Raw genomic sequence first — 22,051 nt, 5'->3', positions numbered from 1 at the left:
AATCAGCCTGGAGCAACAGACTAGAAACAGATGACTCCACCACTGGTGGAGTCCTTCTGGCCCCTATCAAAATCCTAAATCTACTCCAGGCCGATGAATTAACATTTACAAAAAAGAATTATTATTTTAAGGGAAAAGGCTTTATAAGGATTTTGCTAACTACTAGAATTTGAAAAGACCTAAAATAATATCAGAAGACATTTGATGGTGGTACGTTTGATTCCATACTTGGTTTCATTCCCTTTTTGGTTGGCTTGCTCTAGCCTAATTATTACTGACATAATTACCTCTGATGTCCAGCATTTCTCCTTTCTTAGGTGATAACTGGGTGGCAAGGAAGACAGCTAACTCAGCAGCAGGTAAATTCTACTCAACAAGATTGTCCCTGGATTTCAAAATATGGCTGGTTCCTCAAAATGCTGGCATTAGTTTTCATAGTAAAAGAACAACCCCAAAAATGTATAGAAAGGAGGAGGTATGGGAAAAAATGAAGAGGGGGAAAAAACCTACCACCACCAACACAACAAGAAACTACTGCCAAGCACCTTCTAGTCACAAGTCTTATAAAGAGGAAATGATAAACTGAACTTTAACTTATCCTTGTGATAAAGATATGAGAGAGAGAGAGTGAGTGAGCGCACGAGAGAGAGAAAGTGTGTGTGTGTTGTGTAGAAAACATTGCTGATTGCCTACAATCTCTTACCGGTGAGAGAGAAGTGTCTTCTAAAATAAGTTCTTCAAGTTTAAGTGCAATTAGATATGTTTCAAGCCCTTTAATATGATCCACAACATTGGAAATTAAAATCTGGAGCCCAGTAACATAGTCTTGGAAACTGGTAAAGACAGGTGGCTGGGAAAAAGATTAAAAAAGAGTTGAAACATTATCAAACATATTACCCATATCTACATCACAAAAGCTACTGAAAGATATGAGGGAATTTAAATAGTGGCATTTCACACTAGTGGTTTCAAGTGAATGAACGGTACTAAAATAACCAGCTAGACATTTGGAGATACAAAATAACACACAGTAATATTAAAATAAATTTCAGATAAATACTTAAATAAAAAAATCCATCAAAGCACTGAAAGAAAATTAGGTAACAACTTCTGCAATCATGACACTGACGTTAAAAAAGCCTTTCTAAACATCACAGTAAGCTAAAAACAATTAAAAAGATTATCCTTGTTTTTAAAAATATTACTACATTGACAAAAAAAATCACTCAAGTTAAAAGACAAATAGCAAACTGAAAAAAAACTGCATCACCTATGACAGGCGATTAGTAACATTATTATGTTAAGAACCCAGTAGCTCAACACATATAAATAGGAAAAATATTACTACCACAATAAGAAACTTGGACAAAGAATAGAAAACATATCAAAGAAATCCAAGAAACATGTGATACAACTAAAAAACCTAGCCAATCCATCAATAAGGCTAGCTTTTCACTCAAGAAGTATTCTTGGACAGTTCAATATCAACAAAAGTTTAAAAATCAGTATTAGAAAAAGGAGATACCAATATTTACCTACCCAGATGGTTAAAGATACAGACACATTCAGCGCTGTTGGGGATTAGTACAAATGTATATATGTATATACATTTATTAACTGTATAAATATATATACACAGTTAATTTCAGATCTAAGAGCTATCCTAAAGAAACTATATTATATGCCAGGCATGGTGGCTCATACCTGTAATGCCAGCACTTTGGGAGGCTGAGGTGGGTGGATCACTTGAGGTCAGGAGTTCAAGACCAGACTGGCCAACATAGTGAAATGCCATCTCTACCAAAAATACAGCCAGGCACAGTGGTTCATGCCTGTAATCCCAGCACTTTGGGAGGCTCAGGCAGGCGGATCACCTGAGGTCAGGAGTTCGAGACCAGCCTGGCCAACATGGTAAAACCCTATCTCTACTAAAAATACAAAAATTAGCCGGGTATGGTGGCAGGCGCCTGTAATCCCAGCTACTCCTGAGGCTGAGGCAGGAGAATCACTTGAACCTGAGAGGTGGAAGTTGCAGTGAGCCAAGACCATGCCACTAGACTCCAGTCTGGGCGACAGAGCGAGATTCTGTCTCAAAAACAACAACGACGACAACAACAACAAAAAAATTAGCTGGGCATGGTGGCGCATGCCTGTAATCCCAGCTGCTTGGAAGGCTGAGGGAGGAGAATCGCTTGAATTCAGGAGGCAGAGGCTGCAGTGAGCTGAGATCCTCTGCACTCCAGCCTGGGCGACAGTGAGACTCCATCTCAAAAAAAAAAAAAAAAAATTATATTATAAATGTATCTTTGTGGCTCTGTATCTCAATAGCAGCATATTTATAATCAAAAAATTAGAACCAACAATTCATCAATATAAATTATAGCATATTAATATAACAGTACAATATATAACCATTAAAAGTAATGAGATGTATCTATATTTACTAACATGAAAAGATATCCAAGATACCCTGTTATATGAAAACAAAAAGGCAAGTTACAGAACCTTCTGGATAGCAGGTTTGTTTACCATGAAAATTTTCGCAGTGGTTATTACTGACTGGTGGGTATATGAATGATCTTCACTATTCACACCTTTATGGGTTACTCTGATATCAGAAAAACCATTCTCACTTTTAGAAACCAGAAAAACAACAAAAAAACGCTACAAAAGGCAATTACCAAAAAGCTATCTGACATGTTCTAGGGTTGTAAGCTTTCATTAGAAGGACAGCAACAAAGCCAGTCTGACCTATACTTTCAAACTTTGCCCTCTTTTTTTTTTTCCTTTTTGTTGAGAACGAGATCTTGCTATGTTGCCCAGCCTGGTCTTGAACTCCTGGGCTCAAGCTATTCTCTCACCTCTGCCTCCTTAAGTGTTGGGATTACAAGCATGGGATTACCAGTGCCCAGCCTCGAACTTTGTACTCTTGATCAGTTAAATTATCTTTGTCTCTGTTCTTGTTGTTTAATTCTCATGAATAGAGGAAAGTTTCGAAGCGCCCTCATTCATATCTAAATATCCTTTGTTTTTGAATGAATAGCAACACTCAGCAGCGCATCCACTCTAAGGAACTCCTGAATTTAACTGAATTGTTCAGAAAGTCAATTTATAACTGAAACATCAACTTTTTTTTTTTTTTTGAGACAGCGTCTCACTTTGTCATCCAGCCTTGTGCAGCGGTGCGATCACAGCTCATAGCAGCCTCAATTTCCCAGGCTCTAGTGATCCTCCTGCCTCAGCCTCCTGAGTAGCTAAGACTGACTGTAGGCATATGCCACCATGCCCAGCTAATTAAAAAAATTTTTTTTGTTTAGACAGGGTCTCATTATGCTGCCCAGACTGGTATCAAAACTCCTGGGCTCAAGCAATCTCCCCACCATGGCGTCCCCAAGTGCTGGGATTATAGGTGTGAACCACAGCACCCAGCCAACATTTTCAAATGATGATGATTTTTTTTTTTTTGAGATGGAGTCTCGCTGTGTTGCCCAGGCTGGAGTGCAGTGGCACAATCTCAGCTCACTGCAAGCTCTACCTCCCGGGTTCACGCCATTCTCCCGCCTCAGCCTCCGAGTAGCTGGGACTACAGGCACCCGCCACCACGCCCGGCTAATTTTTTGTATTTTTAGTAGAGACGGGGTTTCACCATGTTAGCCAGGATGGTCTCGATCTCCTGACCTCGTGATCCGCCCGCCTCGGCCTCCCAAAGTGCTGGGATTACAGGCTTGAGCCACCGCACCCGGCCGATAATGATTATTATAATGCTACAGTGAACAAAAATCCAACATAAACTCAAACCTTAATAAAACAGCACATCATGAGCTGTAATGAGCACTAAATTATTTTCCTGTGAAATGGAAAAAAATTATGTTACTGTTTTTCACATTCAAAAATTAAATCAATAAAGATGGGGGAACCCTTAAACTGAATACAAATGGAAATAAACTTTATATCATATTAATAAAAAGTAATCTCAGTTTTTAATTCCAGTGTTTTTACAGAGTATCTTAACTGTCTACACTCACTGGAACATATTCTAAGGACAAAAAGAATTGCAAAACATTTGAACTTTAATGAGTTTATTGGAACTAGTAGTGGAACTGATGTATGAATTCCCAAAACTATTTAGTATTTATTGTGAAACAACAAATAAATATATTGATATTTGGATGCAGGGTTCTCACTCTGAGAAAAAGAAGCTACAAAAAGGAAATGAGGGAAAGAGTGGAAAGAACTCTTGAAACTGAAAGTATCACTAAAATGCTGGCTTGAAAGTATCACTAAAAATTCTTTTTGTAGGCCGGGCATCGTGGCTCATGCCTATAATCCCAGCACTTTCAGAGGCCAAGGCAGGTGGATCACCTGAGGTCAGGAGTTCAGACCAGCCTGGGCAACATGGTGAAACCCCATCTCTACTAAAAATACAAATATTAACTGGGAAAGTGGCATCTGCCTGTAATCCCAGCTACTCAGGAGGCTGAGGCAGGAGAAGCACTTGAACCCGGAAAGTGGAGGTTGCAGTGATCAGGCCATTGCACTCCAGCCTGGGCCACAGAACAAGACTCCATCTCAAAAAAAAAAAAAAAAAAAAATTACGTAAAACTGTGCGTGTGCATGTGTGTGTGTGTGTATGCGCATGCATAAAAACACTGCCTAAGGTCTCATCACAGAAATAAACTAGAAGCAATGAAACCCCAATAGCAATGAGCACACTAACACCTAGATCTTGGTTTTGAAATTCATTGCCCATAAAGGAACCAGTGCTCTTGAAAAAATGTCTGATTTCAGTTCAGTGAGAAAATACCAAGTATGTGGAGCATTTATGCTGTTCCAGAAAGGGCCCCAAAACTGATGAGGACATGTTAAAGGACAGAAACTAGATTAAAGGAGCTAAATAAATTTGGCACAATTTGAGCATCCAAACGAAAATGATGATAATGGATTATAATAAAGTGAATTTTTTTAAAAAGAGTCCATGGTGATACTCAAATAGTGACATTTAAAAATATATATATATTCAAATTAGAATATATTCAAATATATACGAATGGGTTGGGACATCTCTTATCTTACAAAATAACAGCAGCTGATAAATGATAAAATACAGAATTTTAAAAAATCATTTGGGACACATCAATGTAATAACTAATTCAGGCGTTGAACGAAGAATGGATGCTAAAACCAGTGGGTGAAGGGCCATTGGGAAATAGGATTTTCACAGACTCAAGCATTATCCCATACCTTACTTATTACAGAGAGAAAAATGCACCTTTATAATGAAGAAATCTGGTAGATATGTCCTTAATCATATAATGAAATCTGAAATCACCAATAACAGGACACAACAACATGAATCACATTAGTGTCCCATTATTGGTGATTTCAGATTTCATTATTTAATAATGGGACACAACAACATTAGTGACTCCTGATTTAACTCACTAAAACGGACAACAAGTCTATATTTAACTTCAATATAAGCAATCAGCTTACATTTAGCGATTATCTAAATCCAGATTGTGGGACATTCTACCAAAAAGCTAGCTAGTGTCTTCAACAACAAAAACAAAGCAAAAGGTTAAGGAAGCGTTCTAGATGAAAGAAGGGTAAACAGACATGACAACTAAAGGTCATGTCAGATCCCTGACGGCATTCTAGTATTCTGGAAAAGGATATAAAAGACATAACTGGAATAAGTGGAAAACTTTGAATACTGATTTGTTTTTTGTTTTTTTCAGACGGAATCTCACTCTGTTGTCCAGACTGGAGTGCAATGGCGCTATCTTGGCTCGCTGCAACCTCTGCCTCCTGGGTTCAAGGAATTCTTGTACCTCAGTCTCCCAACTAGCTGGGATTACAGGCACTCACCACCATGCCCGACTAATTTTTGTACTTTTAGTAGAGATGGGGTTTGACCATGTTGGTCAGGCTGATCTTGAACTCCTGACCTCAAGTGATCTGCCTGTCTTGGCCTCCCAAAGTGCTGGGATTACAGGCGTGAGCCACCGCACCCGGCCTGAATATGGACTTTATTAGATAGTATTATTGCATCAATGCTAAGTTTCTTGAGTTTGAAATTTTCTTGAGTATTACGGTTTTACAGAGACCTGTCCTTGTTCTATCCTGATGTGTTACATGTCACAAGTCTGTACTTTCCTTTTACATGGTTCAACAAATGAGATAAAGCAAATGTGATAAATGGTTAAAAGTTGATAATCTAGGTAAAGATCTTTATGGGTGTCGGCCAGGCGCAGTGGCTCAAGCCTGTAATCCCAGCACTTTGGGAGGCCGAGACGGGCGGATCATGAGGTCAGGAGATCGAGACCATCCTGGCTAACACAGTGAAACCCCGTCTCTACTAAAAATACAAGAAAATTAGCCGGGCGAGGTGGCGGGCGCCTGTAGTCCCAGCTACTCGGGAGGCTGAGGCAGGAGAATGGCGTGAACCCGGGGGAGCGGAGCTTACAGTGAGCCGAGATCGCGCCACTGCACTCCAGCCTGGGGCACAGAGCAAGACTCCGTCTCAAAAAAAAAAAAAAAAAAAAAAAAAAAAAAAAAAGATCTTTATGGGTGTCATATTAATCTTTCAACTTTTCTGTAGGTGTGTAAATTTTTTTTAAAGTTGGGGAGAAAAACAATGCATATGCAGGGACGTCCAATCTTTTGGCTTCCCTGGGCCACACTGGAAGAACTATCTTGGGCCACACATAAAATACACTAATGTTGGACAGGCGCAGTGGCTCACACCTGTAATCTCAGCACTTTGGGAGGCCGAGGTGAGCAGATCACCTAAGGTCAGGAGTTCGAGACCAGCCTAGCCAACAGGGAGAAATCCCATCTCTACTAAAATACAAAAATTAGCCAGGCGTGGTGGCGGGCACCTGTAATCCCAGCTACTTGGGAAGCTGAGGCAGGAGAATCGCTCGAACCCAGGAGGCAGAGGTTGCAGTAAGCCAAGATAGTGCCACTGAACTCCAGCCTGGGCAATAGAGTAAGACTCCATCTCAAACCAAACCAAACCAAAACAAAACAAAACACTAACAATAGTTGATGAGCCTAAAAAAATAATAATAAACTAAAAAAAATCTCATAACGTTTTAAGAAAGTTTACGGGTTTGGGATGCATTCAAAGCTGTGGGTTGGAGAAGCTTGGCATATAGGATCCTAAGGACTCAACATGGAGGAAAATAGTGAAAAGAAAAAGTAGCATGTGGTCAGATTGATACTTGTATATCACTTGTATTACTGTTATTACCATGATGATGCTGGTTTCTTTTTTCTTCCTTTTCTTTTTCTGTAAATTTAGTTTGTATGGTCGCAGGACACTCTCACAGTAACTGGATACCCAAAGGATAACAGAAATAGTCTGAAAGGAAAAATTGCAAATTCACCAATAAGGATTACACTAAAAATATCTATCAGGAAATTAGAGGCAATGGATTCAACAAATTCTAACGCAGTTCTTCTATGTAAATCCCTTCAATTTCTCATGTGAATTTCCACTCTAGTTTCTGCAATCACTCTACTGATCCAGGCCTTCATCATCTCCTGCTCAGAATACTACAATGACCTAACTCTTCAGCCTTTCTTATGGCTCTCCTAGCTCAAAATCCATCCTCCACTTCACTCCAATTTTCTGTCACTTCCCTGGAGAAGTGGGGACTGATTAACATCCTTTTCACTCAAGGAAGAGTCCAAATTCCTAGGCATGGAATCCAAAGGTTCTTTACAATATGCCTCTCCCCTCACATCTCTCCAAGCAGGTAAGATACCACCTTACCTGCAAATCTTAACTTACATATGTATGGAGAAATCTACCCAGTTGATCAGCACATATCCTGCATTGTATCAAATTAGCTGTTTATATGTCTTCATCTATACTACAATGTGTGCATGTACATATATGTCCGCTTATTATTCAATAAAAATCTCTTAAGCACTTACAATTTGCCAATCACCAGAACAGTGTACACTCCCCATACACAGCAGTAATGGGAGAATGGTTAACAAATATATGACAGGAATAAAAGAAAAGATAATAGATTATGAGTGTTTGCAATCCTCCTCCTTTTCTCTCTGGCAAAAAAAGAAGACGGAGTTTTGCTGTATCAGTTGTTGGATGCTGTCATAATGCATATCTCAGCAATTAATAAATGACAACAACAAATAAAAGAAGCTGAAAGAATTAAACTACATAATAAAGAGTGAGTCAGAAAGGAGAATGAAAACAGCTAGATTTGGGGTGAATCTGGAGAAGTTTAGAGATGAGTATAGCAAATTTCAAGAAGTTTTACCTAAGTATTAGGAATGAAATCATCTTAGAATTCTTGGAAGGAATTGGTTTAAAAATGATTTAAATTTGCTTTTCAATTAACAAAAACAGGGATGGAGGGTTAAGTTGCAGGTATAAGGTGCCTATTACCTGTTCACTGTTGAAAAATGAATCCTGTAGACCATTAAGAACAACACTGTCTTGTAGGAAGAGAACAAAAACTTACCTCAACAAAGAAAACTAGATTTTCTAAAAGAGTAGGATGTGTTTTCAAGTTACCATCTTTAACTTCTAAGAGGTCACCTTTACATTTACTGAAGACATCTGAAAACAAAAAACAGTTTAGTTTTATTCAGCTTTTATTTCAATGCTATTTTAAGGAACACAACACACAAATAAAGAATAAGCAAATTAAAACTTAATTTAGAAAGCAATTTTTTTTTCATTTTCCATAATGAACCCAACTCCAAAGGACAGACTATCCATTTTAAGCTCTTTAAAAAGCCATGCTATTGCTCTATAGTCTTCAAAATATAAAAGGTAGCCTTAAAAATTATATATTCTACGGTCTAAACACCAGCGAAGCCTTTTCAGACAGATCACGAGCACAGTAAGACTAAGACTCTTAAGAGAATGATTCAGAGGACTTGTGCCATTATGAACTGAAAAACCAAAAAGGTACATTGTAGAAATGCATCTTCATACTGAAAGACCAAAAAGGTACATTGTAGAAATACATCTTCATAACAGATAATAAATTTTATTATCATAATCTTAATCATTAAGTTTTCAGACATTCTTCATCTGGGCAATAAAATATAAGACCAAGCCAGGCTCAGTGGCGCACACCAGTAGTCCCAGCTACTCAGGAGGCTAAGGCAGAAGGACTGCTTCAGTCCAGGAGTTAGAGTCCATCCTGGGCAACATAACAAGACCTCATCTCTTTTAAAAAAAAAAAAAAAATCCTTTAGGGTACTAAAAAGAAAAACTCCTTTATTTTTTTTGAGATGGAGTCTCGCTCTGTCACCCAGGCTGAAGTGCAGTGGCACTATCTCGGCTTACTGCAAGCTCCGTCTCCTGGGTTCATGCCATTTTCCTGCCTCAGCCTCCTGAGTAGCTGGGACTACACGTACCTACCACCACGCCCGGCTAATGTTTTTGTATTTTTAGTAGAGACGGGTTTTCATCGTGTTCGCCAGGATGGTCTCGATCTCCTGACCTTGTGATCCTCCCACCTCAGCCTCCCAAAGTGCTAGGATTACAGGCATGAGGCACCACGCCCGGCCAGAAAGACTCTTATAGATATAAGATGCATATATGTGCCCTTTAACAATTCTATTAAATTACTGGGAATTTAACAATTTAATAATTCTATTAAATTCTTGGGAATTTAATCCCAAGGAAAGACTCAAATAATATCCTAACAATTTGTCCCAAGATATTCATTTCAGCATTGGTAGAAGAAATAACTCATATACATAATATGTCACCAATTGGGGAGAACATAAAAAATGTTAATACAATACTATAGAATATTATGCAATCTTGAAAATAAATGGAGTATATATAACTAACATGGAAAGGTATCCAAAATAACAAAAAAAAATTAAAGTCAAAAAAGCATGTATTACACCATTTTCTATGTTTAAAAATTATTTTTTATCTGTATTTTCATTCACACACATATAAGTGCTTAGGTGGCATCTAGGAGTATTGACTCCAAAGTGTTAACACTACTTACTTATCTCTGGGTGATTGGGTTTGGGAATGGGGGAAAGAACTTCCAAGCTATTGCCATACAACCAGATACAAATACATGAATCTACAGTAGAAAAACTTACCTTTTAACTGGTCTAGTAAAGATTTAAAACTATTTTCTATTCGTTCCTGGATCTCCATTGTATCCTCTAAAATTGAAAAACAAAAAATGAAAAACGTTCAATTCCATTTTTAGTAAGATAAAGAAGCAAGATAAATACCTGCAAGAAGTTCATGGGCAAGGACATTTTCTTTTCTCTACAGACCCTTATGCATTTTTCATTATTTTGAGACAAAAAGAAAAAGATAATGAAAGGAAAAGGAAGAATAAAAGGAAAGGCACTAATTACCTTTCTGCCAAAGGTACTACCTAAAATTCTTTAACAGGGCTTAAAATCTATGTGCTTCAAACACTCTAAATGGTAGGATCTACTAACCTTATGATTTAAAAAAAATAGATAAATAAAAGGAAAAGTCTATAGAGTATTTGTGATTTTCATGGGTTGAGAGCTTACAAAAAAAAATCTCTTCTCTACAAAGTTTAGTGCTTTTCCTTTTTTTTTTTTTTGAGACAAAGTGTCACTCTATCGTCCAGGCTGCACAGTGGTGCTACCTTGGCTCACTGCAACCTTTGCCTCCCAGGTTCAAGCGATTCTCCTGCCTCAACCACCGGAGTAGCTGAGACTACAGGCACCCCCCACCATGCCTGGCTAATTTTTGTATTTTTAGTAGACAGAGGGTTTTGTCATGCTGGCCAGGCTGGTCTCGAACTCCTGAACTCAGGTGATCCGCCCACCTCAGCCACACAAAGTGCTGGGATTACAGGCGTGAGCCACTGCACCCGGCCTACTGCTTCATTTTTAAAATCCAACAGCCTTTCAACAAATGAAGAATTTCTTCAACTTCTGGACCTAAGAAGTGATTTTAAATATGGAATGGACTTAAGCATCTAAAACATTACTTTGTAACCTATGACTGTACCCTCTTGTACACTAAACCAGACATCTCCAGAACAGCTTCCAGCTGCCATATACTCTAAAATTTTCCAAATGTGAGGTTATAGACATTTTATTATGTGTACTACATTTTCTATGACAAACACCCTGTAAACACACAGTGTACACTTACCTAAACCACTGGTATCCAGCTCATAAATATCACTGACAAGATAAAAAGAGCTTATCTGGCACTGAGAACAGCCAGAATTAAAGAATCCACCCATTCTAGTAGGTACAGGACCAAGGAAAGGATACTGGAAAAAAGGGAGAAAAATAATGCTCTTCTAGATCCATCTAAATGCATACAAAATAAGAAAATCAAGTAACTAGTGAATAAAAACCTGTCTCAGCTAAAAGCCACTCATCAGCAAACTAATAAACTGAATCATTACAGTAAAAACAGAACATCTATATAAATTTGTTGCTAGCTATTAAAAACTTACCATCACAAAAAGTTATTTTGCTTTCTCCCTCACTAGTCTGGATATTGAGGAAGCCTCTGCAATTCCCTCTGAGTCTAAAATATTCCTCTTTCTCCTACAGAAGCCATAAACTGGGACAAAACAATTCCTTACTACTCACTCACCCCAAACGCCTGTTTATAAAACAGTCATAAATATAATTATTGCAACTTTGATGGTAAATTATATATATTGATGGTACCTGAATATCCTTCTCAATAAATCGCTTTCCTGTCTCCAGGGCTGCCTCCAGCTGTTGAAGGAGCAAACGAAGAATATCAATCCGGGAGGATACCCCATTCTCGGCAGTCTTCTCCGAGTTCTTTGGCTCCACAGGGTGGTTGAGACTTGGAAGTCCACTGATCAGCCTCAATGTTAAGGATCGGATTCTTAACCACAAGGTCTCCTCCTCTAAGGAAAGTTTCTTATGTTCTTCAGAAACGTCCCTTAAACAGAAACATCCCCAAATTATCTAACTTATTCAATTCATTGCTTTCAAATCTTTTTTTTTTTTTGAGACGGAGTCTTGCTCTGTCACCCAAGCTGGAGTGCAGTGGCACCATCTCAGCTCACTGTAAGCTCTGCCTCCTGGGTTCACGCCATTCTCCTGCCTCAGCCTCCCGAGTAGCTGGGACTACAGGCGCCCGCCACCACGCCCGGCTAGTTTTTTTTTGTATTTTTAGTAGAGACTTCCAACAGCTTGGAAGTTTCACCGTGTTAGCCAGGATGGTCTTGATCTCCTGACCTCGTGATCTGCCCGCTTCGGCCTCCCAAAGTGCTGGGATTACAGGCGTGAGCCACCGCACCTGGCCTCAAATCTTTTAAAAGTTAACTTTCGGGAAAGATGGCGGAACAGGCTACCAAGTCCGTGCTGTTTGTGTGTCTGGGTAACATTTGTCGATCACCCATTGCAGAAGCAGTTTTCAGGAAACTTGTAACTGATCAAAACATCTCAGAGAATTGGAGGGTAGACAGCGCGGCGACTTCCGGGTATGAGATAGGGAACGCCCCTGACTACCGAGGGCAGAACTGCATGAAGAGGCATGGCATCCCCATGAGCCACGTTGCCCGGCAGATTACCAAAGAAGATTTTACCACGTTTGATTATATACTATGTATGGATGAAAGCAATCTGAGAGATTTGAATAGAAAAAGTAATCAAGTTAAAACCTGCAAAGCTAAAATTGAACTACTTGGGAGCTATGATCCACAAAAACAACTTATTATTGAAGATCCCTATTATGGGAATGACTGACTTTGAGACGGTGTACCAGCAATGTGTCAGGTGCTGCAGAGCGTTCTTGGAGAAGGCCGACTGAGGCAGGTTCATGCCCTGCTGTGGCCAGCCTGACTAGACCCCACCCTGAGGTCCTGCATTCTCAGTCAGTGTGTAATCATGTTCCAGAGCCCAAATGCCCAGCTCTTTGTTCAGCTAACTTACTGTTTCTTACCTTAAAAAATATTGTAGATGGAAATCAGTTATGTTTGGCAGAAGAATCAATAAAATTATTTGATTCTGACAGTTTATGGGGTATATTAAGCATTCTTAGACTAGTTGAACATCTCACTTTGCCCCAATTACAAAAATAGTAGAACAAGCAACATAAAACATAATGAAGGAAAACCTCACTTGAAGGCCCAGGTCAGCATCTAAGCCCGCTGAGACTTAGATAGTCAAGTCTACCTCTTCAGTAGGTTTGTGTGGATGGCCTGATGGAGTGCAGGTGCCCTCTGCTCCCTGTGCTACCTCTCTCTTCCCCAGGGCCTTTTATGGATTGACAGTAGCCCTCTCCATAGGAGCTCACAGTCTAGATTAGAAGTGTTTTAATTTACACACACCCATAGTGCACACTTGTATATTGAAAAGATAGGGAAGAGAGAAACATTTATGGAAACAGTAGTTAGCACCTTCAATACTTCATGATTTTTGTAGAGTTTACTTCATGAGGAGGTCAGCTCATTTGCTCCCATCTGAACCACTTTGCCTCTGCAACTTAATTATATCCAGAAAGAAGGACGCTTGTATGCTTGTCTTAACTATGGTCAGTTGAGGAATATGACACTTTTTATATGCACATGTAACCCAAATGTCCAATATAAATTGGCTTATTTTTAAAAATAATTTTAAAAGTTGGAAAACGCTTTATTATTTGGCATGCTTAAATATTAAGTATTCTTCATCAGCATTTCATAAATGTATAGGCAGATATAGGTAATTTCTGTGTATTTTGAGATAATGTTGAAATCATGAATATTTCAAAATAAACTGGGGAGTTATAAAAATACAACTAGAGATATAAAAAATAAATAAATAAAATAAAATAAAAGTTAACTTTCACCAGTTAAGATGCTTTGAATGGTTCCGGCTTTCATTTACTAGCTGAATGACCTAAGACAAGCCAAAATGTTCTCAAACACCATTTCACTATCAATAAAATGGGAATGATAACCTATTCAACAGGTCATTTTCGGCCGGGCACGGTGGCTCACACCTGTTATCCCAGCACTTTGGGAGGCCGAAGTGGGCGCATCACAAGGTCAGGAGATCGAGACCATCCTGGCTAATAAGGTGAAACGCCGTCTCTACTAAAAATACAAAAACATTAGCTGGGCATGGTGGCAGGCACCTATAGTCCCAGCTACTCGGGAGGCTGAGACAGGAGAATGACGTGAACCAGGAAGGAGGAGCTTGCAGTAAGCCGAGATTGCACCACTGCATTCCAGCCTGGGCGACAGAGAGACTGCATCTCAAAAAAAAAAGAGGTCATTTTCCCTATAAATGACACTTTGTTCTCTGATTATAAAAATAATACATGAGGACAGGAGTGGTGGCTCACACCTGTAATCCCAGCACTTTGGGAAGCTGAGGTAAGGGATCGCTTGAGGCCAGGAGTAGGAGAACAGCCTGGTAAACATAGCAAGACCCAGTCTCTACAAAAAAAAAATACAAAAAATTAGCTGGACGTGGTGGCACACACCTATAGTCCCAGATACTAGGGAGGCTGAGATTGGAGGATTGCTTGAGCCCAGGAGTTCAAGGCTGCAGTGAGATATGGTCACGCCACTGTACTCCAGCCTGGGTAAGATCCTGTCTCTAATAAAAATAATAATACATGATATAAAAAATTCAAATGACAGAAAAATGTAAAAGGTAGAAAAGCTGCCCTGATAACCAATACCCACAGTATTATCAAGTTTGGTATAGATCTTTTTAGACTTTTGTAATGCGGATGTATAAAAATCTAACTAAAAATAGGGGCTGTGGCCGGGCGCAGTGGCTAATACCTATAATCCCGGCACTTTGGGAGGCTGAGGCAGGCAGATCATGAGGTCAGATCATCGAGATCATCCTGGCTAACAGGGTAAAACCCCATCTCTATTAAAAATACAAAAAAAATTAGGCGGCTGTGGTGGCACACGCCTGTAGTCCCAGCTAAAGCTAAGGCAGGAGAATTGCTTGAGCCCAGGAAGTGGAGGCTGCAGTGAGCTGAGACTGCGCCACCGCAGTCCAGTCTGGATGACAGAGTAAGACTCTGTCCACCCCCCTCAAAAAAAAAAAAAAAAAAAAAAAAAAAAATTGGGGCTGGGTGAGATAGCTTACACCTTTAATTCCAGCACTTTGGGAGGCTCAGATCGGGGGACTGCCTGAGGTGAGGAGTTTGAGAACAGCCTGGTCAACATGGCAAAACCCCGTCTCTACTAAAAATACAAAAATTAGCCAGGCATGGTGGTGGGGACCGGTAATCCCAGCTACCTGGGAGGCTGAGGCAGGAGAATTGCTTGAACCCAGGAGGTGGGGGTTGCAGTGAGCCGAGATCACGCCACTGCACTCTAGCCTGGGCAACAGAGAGAGACTAGGTCTCAAAAATAAAAAGCAACTAAAAATAATACTTATACAACTTAATAATTTTAAACAAATTGGTTACAGTACGCAACAGGCTCTATCTAAAAAAACAAGTAACTAAAAATAGTATGTATACAACTTAATTTTAAACAAACTGGTTAGAGTATTTACACTATTTTGCAAACTTCATCTTTTTATGACAGTGTGTGCAGAAAAGAGTTAACATAGCAGGCCTATAGCTATTATCATTAGAAGGGCCTACTTGCAAGGTTGGCCCTTGGCTGATGTCTGGGAACTCTGCACTCCAACTGTTCCCTAAAATAAGAGTGGCTCGCTGTGCCTAGACTGTTTATATAAACCATGTTGTTTATGGTGAATACCTGCTTTCTTTCCACTCAGGATAGACAGAGTGTACCTACATAACAATGAAACCTTAAGCACCAAGTCTCTACTGGGTTTCCCTAGGCAGGAACATTCCACCTGTGTTGCTGCATTTTTCCCTGCTAGAGAAAGGAGCATACTCAGTGTTTCCCCTCAGAGGAGGGAGAAAACACTGGAAGTCTGAATTCTCCAGACTCTGCCTGTTCCTTTTTCCCTTCCAGATTCTGTCATGTGTCCTTTCATTATAATAAGCCTTAGCTGTTGAGTGCAACTATATGCTCAGCCCTGTGAGTCCTTCTGGGACTCAAAAATTCTAAATCACTGAATGTGGCCTTGGCAACCCACAAATCACAGAATGTTCAGAACTACCTCATATACACATCTTAGCATGTTTCTGCATTTATTTCCTTAGGTTCTATTTTCCTACAAGCAGATCTGCCAAATTAAATGGTGTGTGGCGTTTTAAATCTTGGTAGAGATCACTACAATCCCCTATAGGAAGACTGTATAAAATTTATCCCTGTGTAAATGCATAATAAGTATTTTCCACACAGTCTTGCTGACCACAAGTATTCATCTTTTTTTGCTAGAAACAAAATCTTTATTGCTGTAAGTGTTTCTTTGAACTTCTTGTTAAGCCCTTTGCCCAATTTCTTGTTTTCTTATTGACTATTAGGAGTTCTCTCTACATATGAAGGATATTTATATGAAGAAATTTACTACAAACCTTTAGAACTTAACAAATTTATTATTTCTATTTACAGAAGTTAAATTCTTTATGTTTCCAGATTTGGTATAATGCTAAGAAAGGCTTTCCTCGCCTATTTAAAAATATTTTCTATATTTTCTTCTACAATTTCTAAGGAATCTAAAATTTAGCATATAGTCTTTAATCCGTCTGGAATTCTCATATATGCTGTAAAGTTGATCTAACTTTTAGATTAACCGGCAATCCCAGCATAGGGGTGAGCTACACTTTCTTCATTTGGCTTACCTATATTTTCTATCACTACAACAAACACATTATTTTATATTTGTGTAAAGTGCAGTTTGTTTTTTTTAACTTTAGATTCATCCTAATTCTTTTTTTTTTTTTTTTGAGATGGAGTTTTGCTCTTGTTGCCCAGGCTGGAGTGCAATGGTGCGACCTTGGCTCACTGCAACCTCCGCTCCCTGGGTTCAAGCAATTCTCCTTCCTCAGCCTCCTGAATAGCTGGGATTACAGGCACATGCCACCATGTCCAACTAATTTTTGTATTTTTAGTAGAGACAGGGTTTCACCACGTTGGCCAGGCTGGTCTTGAACTCCAGACCTCAAGTGATCCACCCGCCTCAGCCTCCCAAAGTGCTGTGATTAACGGCCTGAGCTACCACGCCTGTCCCATCTTAATTCTTTAAAAATAAATTGCTTCACCCAGGAGTTCAAAGCTGCAGTGAGCTATGATTTTGGTCTCTTTAAAGGCCTTGTCTCTTTAAAAAAAAAAAAAAAAAAAAAAAAAGAAAGAAAAAAAACTTTAAAAATTGCTTGGGGTTAAATTCCAGTTACCTGTCTTTTGGATCCCAGCTGAAAAAAACATTTAAGTCTCTGTTGTCTCGTAAATCTTCCCATGGAATGTCATCTTCTTCTGGCCTAAGGTTCATTGACTTTATACTTTCTGCTAAACTGGTTGATCTGTGATTAAAAAAAAAAAAAAAAAAAAAAAAAAAAAAATTCATGTATTATTTTAATAGTAAAATAGCCAGAAAATATTATTAATCAGGACTTCCTGTTTTACTAGACAGGAAGGGAAAGAGGAAGGAAGGGCTCATATAGGGTGAAATAGAACCAAGCACAGATCAAACTGGCTTGCTACATGGCAAGAAAAAGGCTTCTGGAAGCCCACACAAAACAAAGGGGATCAGCATTAATTCCTGAAATCTCTTGATTTGTAGGGAAGGAGGAACCTTTGTAAGCACAATAGGGACCAGGTGTTGATGACCATGACCTAAATGGCTTCTGTAATGGTCCCAAGATGTTGCTGGCAGTATTCTATCATTTCCCATGACATGTACCAAGTTCTGTTTCCCCACTGTCTGTCTCCCTTTTTTTCCCCATATTTTACCTTAAGCCTGCTAATAACACCCATGAGCCCATTAACGGCTCTTAACTGATCTAATCCCTTAGCTCCTTTAGAGCTCTCATGCAATACTTACATATTTGCTTCAAGTAGAAGGTCTAACAGCATCCGTTCAGTACGGACTTGTGCAAAATGAAGAGAATTATTCAGCCTGTTCCTAAAAGCGATAAACTCTGGGATCTTCTCAAATGCACCATATTTGTAAGCTTGAATAATATATTCTGAGGTCTGAGAAGGAAAGATATCACCTTGGTATAAATAGTTCACAAGTCAGGCAATGTAAGCAAACCTTGCCAGTCAAAACAAAACACTCAAACTAAAATTAAGTTTTAAATCTGATCTTTAAAGGTCTTGGTCACCAAGTAGAGTATTAGCTTTTTAAAATGTTGTTTTTCTTCCTTCTTATACTTTAGACAAATTCTCCTTTACTAATATTACTAATTGTAATAACCAGCTTCTGCCATCATCACATAAGCCTTCTCTTGGCAATCATGTCTTTCAATTCAATAGGAACTGAGGTTTTGTTTTGCCGCATCAGTCAAAAATTTGGTTAGTGCCATTCTGGAAGGGATGTTACCCCATGTTTTTCTGCATCTAAGATAAACTGTGTTTCATACAAAGGTTCCAAAAGCACCAGAATAATAGAACCACCTGCCCCCCCAGCCCAAATAAAAACCACTCTCCTTCAGAAAAAGACAGGTTACTCCTTGGTTTTGCTTATTTCTGAATACTGTATTAGAAACACAGGGCATATAAGCATTACGTCAGGATAGAAGACACCAAACAAAAGACCTATAAAAATTCATGTCATAATGTATTCTGAGGACAAAGACTTCAAGAACCAAGTTTCTTGTCCATCTACATTACATAAGACCTCTGCTGGAAATTTCCTTAAACAAGTATGTGAAGGGAACATTCACCGTATGTGCTTTAATTGTAGATTAATACATATACAGAGATTAAACATTACAGAACAGAGGCAAGATAAAGAATTCTAAGCAGAAATTCTGGCACAATAGAAGAAAATCTCAGGGAAGAACATTTCATGGGTATGGGTCTATGCCATCAGGATCAGAAGATAGGAGATTACCCCTTTAGACCAAGGAAACTATTATGCTCAAAGCTGATGTCTGCCCCAAAAAAAGATCCTTTCTAGAAAAAACAGTCTTTTTACACAGCCTCAGTTAATCAGCTCTGCCCCCATCTCCATTACGTCTGAATAATTTGCCCAGTAGGAAAATAGGCCAATAGTCAACAACATACCCTCTGATATACAGCCTTGCAGGGTTCATTTCAGGCCGCGGGATTGCGCCACGGGCGCTAATTCAACTGCATTCGATGCGGCTTTTAAACCCCCATGGGACACCTCGGCGAGCTGTTTGCCTGCAGTATCTGGAGAAATTAAAGACGGACGGACACAAGAAAATTAAAAAGATTACTTGTGATCCTGCAGGTTTCAAGAAGGACTACCTGAAAAAGTTCGAGTATACCTTCTAGCTTGATTAAAGGACAGTGATACACCCTATCAAGAGGAGGCCAGGATACTCTAAACACATGTGCCTATCCTATGGCCCCTTGGCTTAGAAAACACAGCAAGGTTTACTATCAGCTCGTGTAATAGGAAATTACAGCTGGGGCGGGGAAAAAAAAACAGCTGGTTAGGAACACATGATTCAGCAATTAATCAAAAAGAAAATATGACTTTAGTAATTCCAATCAAAGTTATAATTACAGTTCCAAAGTAAGTTATGATTTAAGGAGGCAACCCAGCCTTACCAAGTGTAGAGGCAGTTTTAATTTCTAAGTGGTCCGTGGAACACCACTTTATTAAAAAAAAAAAAAAAAAAAAGCAATGGCTTTTCAAAGAGAAAAATAAGGGGTAACGAAGAGAGTATAGTCTTTAACAAACTAAGAAGGTAGTCACAGTTCTCTGGCTTATCTTTTTTAGATAGTCCTTCTGTAACACTGCAGTAAAGTACCACTGCAGAGCTAGACAAGGGCCTGGGATGCAACCAGTAGGACCAAGGCTATGGAAGTAGTACTATGTGAAGAAACAACCCCGCACTGGAACTGCAGGCAAAACTGAAAGCCACAGGCACTTTAAAGACTTTTGAATATCAAAGTATGTTGTCCGTACCTATTTCTACTAATTTACGCACCAATGAGGCTATTTAGATCCCGAATGGATTCCTGAAATGAACCCTGGTCACTGTAAAAATTAGTGAAATATATGGACATAAAACCCCTGAATAATGATCTTTGTGAATACTTAAAATAGAGATTTGATTTTCTTTACTTTTTTTTTTGAGACAGAGTCTCACTCTGTCACCCAAGAGTGACAGCTGGAGTGCAGTGGCATGATCTCAGCTCACTGTGACCTCCACCTCCCAGATTCAAGCAAGTCTCCTGACTCAGCCTCCCAAGTAGCTGGAATTACAGGCATTTGCCAACACACCCAGCTAATTTTTGTGTAAAATAGAGATTTTAAAGTGAAATTTTAAAGAAGTAAAAACACATAAGTGACTTTTGAAGATATGGAAATCTAGTGCTCATTCTCATATTTTTTTAAAAATCTATTCCAAAGTAAGATGACAACAGAAAATAACCTTTCTAGAAAGAAAATCCCTGTGCAGACCTTCCAAATACAACTTTCAATCCCATAGCACAAAATGTTACTAAGCAGAACACCAGATTTTCCATTTAAGTAAAAGTGTTCTGTCAAAGAGCTAGGTGGGAATTGAAATGCATCAGTCACCCAAGGAAAAAGCATCCGGGGATCCCAAAAACTACCAAGAATAGAAGACGCAGAGTACAGAACTCTGGATTTGAAGAGAGATATTTCTAATACTCTAAGCACAAGGTTGAACACACACAGTAAGACACTACAATCATAATCTTTCTTAGCCTTAGATTTCTTTAGGAAACAGCTCACATCACAGTCTCTATCTGGCACTCAACATTAAGGTCAAGCTACATGTTCCTAGCTGTACTGTGTTTTTCTTTTTTGGTCGGGGGGGCAGAGTCTCTCTCTGGTCACCCAGGCTGGAGTATAATGGTACAATATCAGCTCACTGCAACCTCCACCTCCCAGATCAAGCAATTCTCCTGCCTCAGCCTGCCGAGTAGCTGGGATTACAGGCACCTGCCACTATGCCCGGCTAATTTTTGTATTTTTAGTAGAGATGGGGTTTCACCACGTTGGCCAGGCTGGTCTTGAACTCCTGACCTCAGGTGATCCACCTGCCTCAGCCTCCCAGTGCTTGGATTACAGGTGTGAGCCACTGTGCCCAGCCTGTACCATATTTTTCTTTTGCCTCTAGGACTCCTCAAGATTTTCTCCTTTCAGCAGATTAAATAAGCTCCATCTTCTTAGCAGTAATCAAAATATATTTGAAGTGTCTTAGTCTCTAATCAATAAAATGCTATGATTTTATCAGGTTCAACATCACATACATTCAGATGAATTAGTCACTTTTGCCACACACAACCATCAGCAAAACATCAAACAAAGATACAAAAAAAAAACACTGAGGATGACACATCCCCTCAAATTGCTCCCAGGGGTCTCCTTTGCCTATATTATAATACTTCTGTAATTTTATTTTTAGAGTTTTCTTTCAAAAAAACTCTTCAGACACAGTATTTGTGGGAAAAAAAAATTAAAGCCTAAGTCTGATGTATATAAAGTAATGTGTCTTTATTGACCACATCTTCATGAGTAATACAGTTCTTCTAGAATGCTGGATGACTGAAAGCTAGAGGAAAAGCCACCGGGCTGGAATGAATCCCTTATTTGCTCCCACTACCTCAAAGCTATTTGAGAAACAAACCTTTGAAAAGGAATCTTCAGTAAATCAAATGTTTCTTTAATCTCTCTTATAAATACAGAAATGAGGGGATAAATGAGATGAGGAAACCAATCCTATTTTTTTTTTTAATGAAACTTCTTGAAAACAGGAGGTCAAGTACAGATACTTGAATACACAATGAAAATTCATAGGTTTATAGTTCATCCATGCTAGATTTTAGAAACCCAACATCCTAGAGATGACCTTCTGACCACTAAGCCAGGCCAGCACACCTTCTGAGCAACATGCTCAGATACTAATACTCATTTTCTTCTCTCCCTGATCAGAGGCGTGCCACAAAATGAGGTCTGAACGGAGATACCAATCACTGGGAGGGGGTAGGGGGACCACTTTGGGGAGGGGATACAGGAC

At 39.2% G+C, this 22,051-nt stretch overlaps 1 protein-coding gene and 1 pseudogene across 2 annotated transcripts in view; one reads left to right on the top strand and one right to left on the bottom strand.

Annotated features, from left to right (window-relative positions):
• Positions 1-22,051, bottom strand: part of LOC105493389 (N-alpha-acetyltransferase 25, NatB auxiliary subunit) — an 85,749-nt gene that overhangs the window by 5,812 nt on the left and 57,886 nt on the right. For both annotated transcript variants that reach the window (XM_011760983.3, XM_071071046.1), the window contains 8 exons: positions 17,908-18,059; positions 17,261-17,386; positions 11,692-11,935; positions 11,159-11,282; positions 10,114-10,179; positions 8,499-8,596; positions 7,256-7,366; positions 704-850 (listed from right to left, as the gene is read on the bottom strand). In XM_011760983.3, the coding sequence (XP_011759285.1) occupies positions 704-850; positions 7,256-7,366; positions 8,499-8,596; positions 10,114-10,179; positions 11,159-11,282; positions 11,692-11,935; positions 17,261-17,386; positions 17,908-18,059 (1,068 nt within the window). The remainder of the gene's footprint in view (positions 1-703; positions 851-7,255; positions 7,367-8,498; positions 8,597-10,113; positions 10,180-11,158; positions 11,283-11,691; positions 11,936-17,260; positions 17,387-17,907; positions 18,060-22,051) is intronic.
• LOC105493388 (low molecular weight phosphotyrosine protein phosphatase pseudogene) lies at positions 12,282-13,695 on the top strand (annotated as a pseudogene).

Source organism: Macaca nemestrina, chromosome 10 (assembly GCF_043159975.1).
Source record: "Macaca nemestrina isolate mMacNem1 chromosome 10, mMacNem.hap1, whole genome shotgun sequence".
NCBI lineage: Eukaryota > Metazoa > Chordata > Mammalia > Primates > Cercopithecidae > Macaca > Macaca nemestrina.
Note: the sequence above shows the minus strand (reverse complement) of the source record. Positions and strands in the feature narration are given on the sequence as shown.